At 35.1% G+C, this 8,870-nt stretch overlaps 1 protein-coding gene across 1 annotated transcript in view; it reads left to right on the forward strand.

Annotated features, from left to right (window-relative positions):
* The window catches only part of LOC106876035 (PRKR-interacting protein 1 homolog), a 15,176-nt gene extending 11,388 nt beyond the window's left edge, over window positions 1-3,788 (forward strand). Inside the window, exon 6 of the mRNA XM_014924417.2 lies at window positions 2,260-3,788. Coding sequence (XP_014779903.1) covers window positions 2,260-2,354 — 95 coding nt within the window. The 3' untranslated portion in view covers window positions 2,355-3,788. The remainder of the gene's footprint in view (window positions 1-2,259) is intronic.
* Window positions 3,789-8,870: the final 5,082 nt, after the last annotated feature.

Raw genomic sequence — 8,870 nt, forward strand, 5'->3', positions numbered from 1 at the left:
ATCAATCCTACCAACCACTCCATCAATCCTACCAACCACTCCATCAATCCTACCAACCACTCCATCAATCCTACCAACCCACTCCATCAATCCTACCAACCACTCCATCAATCCTACCAAACACTCCATCAATCCTACAGCTGTTATTGAGCAGACATACGATCAAAGTCATGATGATCCTGTTTTTTTTTTTATATATATATTTAGCTCGAGTGGGTCCAGTAGTACACATGTATTCCTTCATTTTGAAGATAGTGGGGGGTGGATTCAGAAGAAATTTAGCTGCTCTTAGCAAATAGAGTGACCACATAGAGGATTCCTATTTGACTTGTCCATATTAGGTAGGTTTTCCTCAATTTGAGTTCAATTATGTTACAGATAGTGTCCTTCTGCCATTTACTTTAAGTTTCTTATTTCTTTATTGCCCACAAGGGGCTAGACACAGAGGAGACAAACGGATTAAGTCGATTATATCGATCCCAGTATGTAACTGGTACTTATTTAATCGACCCCAAAAGGATGAAAGCAAAGTCGACCTTGGCGGAATTTGAACTCAGAATGTCATGGCAGACGAAATACCACTTAGCATTTCGCTCTGCGTGCAAACAGTTCTGCCAGCTCACTGCTCCTCATTTACTTTGAGTTTCTGTTTTACAAACTTATTTTGTCTGAAACCAATTATGGTTTCCTGTACGGACACCTCACAGTGTCAATAAAGTAGAGTACCAGTCATCATTAAACCTCTTTTGTTTAGCTGTTTCATGACATTGACAAGCTACACCGGTGAAATACATATCTGTCACTCTCTTGGCCACTTAGCTATGAAGTGCATTGTGGTTTTTAGCACAATAGGTTTATAAAGGGATTTTTCCTGGATGGAAAACCACAGCTTATGGCTTTTCAATAGCACATGTATGTTAGGTGTGTTATGTAGAATAAAATTTTACTCTAAAGCTGCTTCTATTGCATAATTTGAAGATATGTATCAACCTATATGTATATATGCATACACATTTTACATGTATATATATAGAGATAGAGAGAGAGAGAGATGAGTATAGATATGTTTAGGTATGTATATATCAGTGGCGTGCGGTGACTTCTGGAGTTGGGCATGCAATGAACCCCCGGCAATTTTTCAGTAAAAACATTTTCGTATTCCTACAATTTACACAAAACGAAAAAAAAAACGTTAATTAAACTAATTTAAGATTAATTAGCTACTTCTGAAATAAGAAATATAATATATATAATATTTTGGTTTTCAGAACACTCCAAAAATATAATAGTGCAAACAGATGTTTTGGATAAAAAAATTCAAACTTACACGCCAGGCTTGTCTAAAAATTATGGCTAATTATAGCAGTTCTAAAGAACTGATCCAGTTCCGGTCAATAAGTGGAACATGCAACAATTCTACACTAACAAGGAGAGAGAGAGGGGGCCTCATGCATTTTTTTAACCGCATGGCCAGCCTGATTTAATTGCCGAGTCACTGGTAGAGAGAGGAAGGGGGTACAAAATATTTCAAACGCGCTGTCTTAGCATATCTTTTAACAGGTCACTAAGAGAGAGGGGGGGGGACAAACTAACAGAGATAGATAGAGATAGTTGACATGCGGCTTGTTTCATAGCATTGCCTACCTGATATATTTGTCGATAGAGAGAGGAAGGGGGTACAAAATATATATGCTATCGGTCTTAGTATATCTTTTAACAGGTCACTAAGAGAGAGAGGGAGGAAGGACAAACTAACAGACACAGATAGGAAGTGTTTACATGCGGTCTCCTCATCGCATAACTTACTAGTCACTAAATGAGGGGAAGGGAGACAGAATATTTCGAAGACAACTGGACAAATTTTCTTTGAAACAAAGTAAATATTTTATCTAATTTCCCAATAGAAATTACTGGACATGCGCTGCTTACTTTGCATTACCGAGACTGCACGCCACTGGTATATATATATATATTATATGCTTGGATATGTACATATTATGTTTAGATATGAAAGTAATTTATTTTTCGTAATAAAAATGCTCATAATTAACATTATGTAACATTTACAGTATACAACCTATTATTATTTTACCTCATTCATGTCACCTTAAAATGCCAAGATACCCAATATATCATAGTTTGGTTCAGTAACCATTTTCTTCTGATTTTTTTTCTTCTATGTTTTTATTGTTTAATTTTCTTGTCTACTATTAACTGATGAATTGAACTTGATCTGAGATCAAATCATTTATTTTTCAGCCAAACAAGTTGGTTCTAATAAGGATATTTCTGAAAATAAAGATACTTCTGATGAAAATGACAGCGATCCTGACAGTAGCTCTGAAGAAGATTAGCACAATTAAGAATTCTCTAATTAGCCTGGAAATTATATTTTTTGTCTGGGAAGGATCACAGGATAGTTTAATGGACTTCTTGCATTTCTGTGATTGTTATGCTAGAAACTATGGCTTTAAGTCCAACATAAAATTTATGTCTAGTTTTTCAAAAACTAGCGTTGAATTTTTGGACACAAAAGTCAAGTTTTCTGGAGGCAGAATAGTGACAGTTATTTTGCAAGCCAACGTCATCCCACATTTATCTCCACCGCCGCTCCGATCATCCACATCATCTTATTCGGTCAAATCCGAAATCCCAATTTTTGAGGATAAAACGGATTTGTACTGACATAGGGGATTACTGGAAACATACAAATGCTTTTGTATGTCATTATGTCAAATGAGGTTACAGTGAATCATGTTTAAAGGAAACAGAAAATGAAATAGCTAAGATTGGCAAAGATAGTCAAACCTATACGCATAATTTTAGCAAACAAAATACACTAGATGACAGAATTCCTTTAGTGATTAGCTGGCACCGATGTTTTGCTGGCATTTCAAAAGTATTGCCTGAAAGTTACCAACATGTGGTGAAAAAATATCCCAGTTTCAAACAGATATTTCCTCAACCGCCCATTGTAGCCTTTTGACGGAATAAGAACATAAAAGAATTATTGACCCCTGTTTCTGTCTCCAAGAAAACGAACATTTGGAGTATCTGCATGCTGTACCTTAAAGAACAGCCGCAAGAGAGGTAAGCCCTGTTCATTGTGCAACAACATGAGTGAAGTGAATTCCATCAGAAATCATAACAGAAATGTTATGATTTATACAGAAGGGGGAACATGTAAAGATTCCCATTTAGTGTATGCTGCAGAATGCACGAAATACAACTTAATTTATGTTAGTTGTACAACAGAAAAATTAAACAAAAGATCTAATGGGCACACATTCGATGTTAGGCACAAGAACAGTAGTTCAACAGAACTTGCTAAACAGTTCGTTTCAAGCGGCTGCAATTTTGAAGAAGACTTGAAAGTGCATATTCTCAAAAAATATTCTGAATCTACCCCACTTTCACTTCTCAGAATGTATGAGGAGAAATATGTTTGCAGGTTATTAACATCATGCCCTGGAGGAATGAATAAGATGACAGGAGAATATCATCAAATTTTTATAAAACTGTTTGATTGAATATTCTTCTTTCTTTCTTTTTCTTTCCTTTTTTCTGTCGTCTTCCTTTTTCTATTTTTTTCTTTCTTTCTGCCTGTTATAAAACTTAAAAACTGATGATGTCATTCCATCAACGTGTGGACGCTGGTTGCTCTCGTTCATACTTTACGTTTATATTTCTGAAATTTTTAATTTTTAATCACCTCTTGTTTTGAACTTGGCAAAGACAGACATACTGTTGAAATATTGTTCAACGAATAAAATATCTATACAATTGAATCGCACTCTTCATCTTGACTATTTACCTTCGTGAAGAGTTACATCAATCCTTTTTAAGATATTATTATTACTCAGGTCATTGCCTGGAATCGAACTCGGAATCTTGGGGTTAGTAGCCCACACTCTTAGCCACTACACCATATGCCTGTGGGCACGTAGAGTGAATTATAGGGCTTATAAATCTAATATTTTCCTATCCTTTATAAGTCCTAAAATTCACTCCATAATTGCCCACAGGCATATGGCATAGTGGTTAAGAGCACGGGCTACTAACCCCAAGATTCCGAGTTTGATTCCAGACAGTGACCTGAATAATGATAATAATAACATCAAAAAATACCTTAGGAATGAGAACCCAAGTTTCAAATTTCCCTAAGACACCTAATGAAGGCTGGAGGGTATATCAGCCGAAATGTTGTGTTAACAACAAACAAGATGAGGACAAATATCCATCAAATGTAAATAATGTACATAATTCCTCATCTCTTAAATTTAGAAATTGATGTACAGTTTTAATATTATTGACTGCTATGAACATTCAAACTTGCACCTGTCCTCCTAATTCATAATGCTAAATTTATCTCTTTTGAACATGTTAATTTGTCAACATAGAAACTTTTAAAGATGCTTTTCTAATTCATCATTTTAAACTTTTACCATTGATAAACAAAAAATATTGTTGAAACTAGTTTGGTATATATATAAGTAAATGTATTTTAAACAATTACAAGTTTTTGAAATTTAGGTGCATTTTCAACAACACATTTCCCTATATTTTCTCCTGCATAGAAACACCCTGCCTCTTTTGTCATTTATATTTATATACATATATATATGTACACAGATGCATAGAACACTTTATGACTCATATTGATTTCCAACACACACACACACGTTTGTGTGTGTGTGTATATATATATTCAGCTGTGTGGTAAGTAGCTTGCTTACGAACCACATGGTTCCGGGTTCAGTCCCATTACGTGGCACCTTGGGCAAGTCTCTTCTTCTGTAGCCTCGGGCCGACCAAAGCCTTGTGAGTGGATTTGGTAGATGGAAACTGAAAGAAGCCCATCGTATACATGTATATATATATATGTGTGTGTGTGTGTGTGTGTGTATGTGTTTGTCCCCCCAACATCACTTGACAACCGATGCTGGTGTGTTTACGTCCCCGTAACTTAGCAGTTCGGCAAAAGAGACTAATAGTATAAGTACTAGGCTTAGAAAGAATAAGTCCTGGGGTCGATTTGCTCGACTAAAGGCGGTGCTCCAGCATGGCCACAGTCAAATGACTGAAACAAGTAAAAGAGATATGTATATATACACATGAGTTGCACCTACCTGGTACTTTCAGATTCTTGTCCTTGAAAATTTCCATTTGATTTGGCATTTATGTACAACACATGCACATTTCTTACTCATTCTCTTTCTCTCCTTGTTTTTGCATTGTTGTGTATAACGGTCATTGTTAGTTCTCAGCTACATAAATCTCATTCTGCTTCCATATTTATTTCTATGTTCTCTTGCATCTCCAGAATAAATATATAGCAAAATTGGCCGCTGATATATTTTCCGAAGTGATTGAATCTGAATGAATCTAATTTGCCAAATTCTTATCAATATAATGCTTATTAATTTTGATATAATATTTTGTAAGTGAAAAATTTGGAATTTTTTTCCTGTTTAAACCATTTCATTCCTATTTTTGTTATAAAATTCAAACTATCTTTTTTAATGGCTTATCTTATTTTTCACATATTTCTACTTGCTTTTGGCATTGAATTGCAATATACTTTACTTTGTTATTTCTAACTTTTCTCTCTCTTTTTGAGAGAAAAGGAAGAAGTTATGCCAGCATGGAAGGCAGACATTAAATGATAATAATGTTATATATATTTATATATACACACACACACACACACACTTTATTTGTGAGTCAACAAGGGAACCAATGGTTTCCATTTGGTTTGTTAGTTATGATTAGTCCATGTTATTCCAAAAGAACCATAGGGCCTATTTCCCAGTTTCTCTGACGTATGTATTCCTCTCTAGATGGGAAGCTGGTCCTTCACAAGATTACTCATTTCTACCAGCTGAGCAGACTGGAGCCATGTGAAATGATGTGCTTTGGTTCAGAATGCAAAGTATCGCCTGGTTCAGGAATTGAAACCACAATCTTAAAACCATGAGTCCAACAATCTAACCATTAAGCCATGCACCTCCATATGGTATACTTGAACAATTGTGAAGATTTACTCACATGAAACCATTGGTTGCCTTGTTAACCCACACATAAAAAATATATATCCACCAATGCAGTATTGAGCACTCACTGTTCAAATTAGCGTGTATGTGTGTGTGTGTAAATGTTGAACAATGAGAATGAATGCTCAGCGCCACATTAGTGGATAATATTTATTTATGTATTAAGGCTAAAATTGGTTTCATGTTAAGAAAATATCTAAAAACATTTTTCAAACCAAACACATGGAGGAATGGTGTTTGTCTCCATTTTGGAGACAAATCACAGGAATTCACAATAAAGTCTCAGAAGAACTTTTGGAAAACAGAACAAGAAATCAAGTGGGGTGACTCTTGGGTAACACTTTTTGGGTGATTCTCTCCCTTATATTTGACTTTTGGAAAAAAATTTGTGTTGAATAATAAGTTTGTTTAGATTATGTTATATCCTAGGTATGCGAGACTTTGTCATGAATTCCCATGAGTTTTTGAGTTTTAATCCAAAATGGAGATGAACACCATTCCTCCATGTGATCGATTTGAAAAATTGTTAGGATATTAAGAGATTTTCTTAACATGAAATCAATGGTAGCATCTCTGTTTCTGGAGGATCTGTCACAATTACTAAATGGCAATTGAGAATGGGGAGAAAATCTGATGAATCCAAAATTCTCGAAAGTTAACATGCCATCAAGGAAAAGGATAGACTTATTGTTTGGAGATAAGTGGGCATGTTTCTGCTTAAGTAGGTGTCATCAGCACAACAATTGTCCTACCCTATCTGCAGTAGCCACATTTATTGCCTGGGTAATTTGTGTAAATTAAACAAAGAGAAATAACTGACATTGGCTAGTGGCATGTCAAGAATTTATGTTGTATAGTATTTGATATACCTGTATTTGATAGTGTTGTGTGTCTATGTTTGTGTTTACACTGGTTTGAATAAAACTTGTGTTGTTTATGTTGTGTGTTGAACTTAGTAACTTATCACATAGGAATGTATAAAAAAAGTACCAGTCTGAAAAAAGTTCTGGAGTCAATATGGTTGATTAATTAAACCTTTGAAAGCAGTACCATGGATGGCTACAGTCTTATGAGCAAACCCAGTAAAAGCTTATCAGAATACAGAAGAAAAAGTGTTGCCTTAGGAAGTTATAACTAGGATGCATTTGAAAGGCATCCAGCCATATAAACTATGTCAAAGCCGACACTGGAGCTTCATGTAGCCTTGCAGCACACCAGATCCTGTCAAGCCATCCAACCCATACCAGCATGGAAAGCAAACATTGTTGATGATGATGATGATAATGTAATATATATTTAAAATGTGATAAGAATAGAAAGTAATTATTAACATTTGTCTCAGTGCTAAAGGGGTTTTTCAATCACCTGTGTGTGTGTATGTAAATAAATATAGATGCATGTGTACTTATGTGGAGTGTATGTCTATAGAATTGGTGTATAAGTATAGTAAAATGCATCAAGAGATTTTGATTTGTTCTACTACAAATGTTAATGTTTGAGAACATAATAACATTGCAGAGGTCTGGTGCTGTGCTGAGTCCAAAGAAAACCTACTTGACTCTGGGAACACTAGTCCAATAAACTGTAAGCAGGTACCAAGGACTCATTGTAATTTGCTGTTCTAAATAGAAAGAGCCTTATAAAACTAATTAGTGTTTTGTTAGCTTGCAGCATAGGTTCAAAATTTGTGTATTTAGCTTAATGAGAAATGTCAGTTTAATAAGCTGTCCAGTATGATACTGACACCTACTGCTTAGGCATCTTTATCAATATTCAGACCAAACTCTAGTTAAGTGGTTATAAGTAGAAAGAGTATTCAGCTGTAAAGCTCCAACAAAACAAAAATGATTTTCTGTATGTGATAAAAAAAAGTACCCTAATTTGTCTTCTTGTATATTAAATGTCTGAGTTGAATTGTTTGCTAGACTATTAACTGCCACTTCAGAATGTATTTACAATGTTTATGTCTACAAAATGTTTCAATTGGTTTGATCTCTAATTGTCATCAGGTGTCTTATTCTCAAATATACACAAGGTCCCAAACTGATTTAAACTTGGAAGCTTTATTTCTAAGCTAAGAAAAAGAAGGTATGTTCTCTTCTGATAGGCCACTGAAGCATGTACTTCTTGTTTACTTGTAGTCCTCATTCTCCTGAAGGTGTGTATGTGTACACACAGCACCAGACCAATTGTACAACAGTCTTGGGACCAGAAATGTCGTAGATTTCTAGATGTTTTTGGTTTTGGGGAGACAGTCTAAATATATACATAAAATATTAAATATACTATGAAATATAAAGAACTAAATTGTATGCTCTACACTGCCAAAGCATAGTCTGTTTGATATTTTTTTATCTATACCATACTCTACCGGAAAATTAAAAAATGCAAAGTAAAGAACATTATTTTAACAGATACAGGTATGAATTAATATACTTCTAATGCAGAGTATGTTTAATCTTTATCAATTCACTTTAAAAAGTGAAGAACAAAACTATTTTTAACACTGTATGCAAATTAATCAATTTCTGAAAGTCTTTTTATTCAATATAGGGTACAATATCATCATCATCATCATCATCATCATCATCATCATCATCGTTTAACGTCCGCTTTCCATGCTAGCATGGGTTGGACGATTTGACTGAGGACTGGTGAAACCGGATGGCAACACCAGGCTCCAGTCTGATTTGGCAGAGTTTCTACAGCTGGATGCCCTTCCTAACGCCAACCACTCAGAGAGTGTAGTGGGTGCTTTTACGTGTCACCCGCACGAAAACGGCCACGCTCGAAATGGTGTCTTTTATGTGCCACCCG

Source organism: Octopus bimaculoides, chromosome 3 (assembly GCF_001194135.2).
Source record: "Octopus bimaculoides isolate UCB-OBI-ISO-001 chromosome 3, ASM119413v2, whole genome shotgun sequence".
Classification (NCBI taxonomy): Eukaryota; Metazoa; Mollusca; class Cephalopoda; order Octopoda; family Octopodidae; genus Octopus; species Octopus bimaculoides.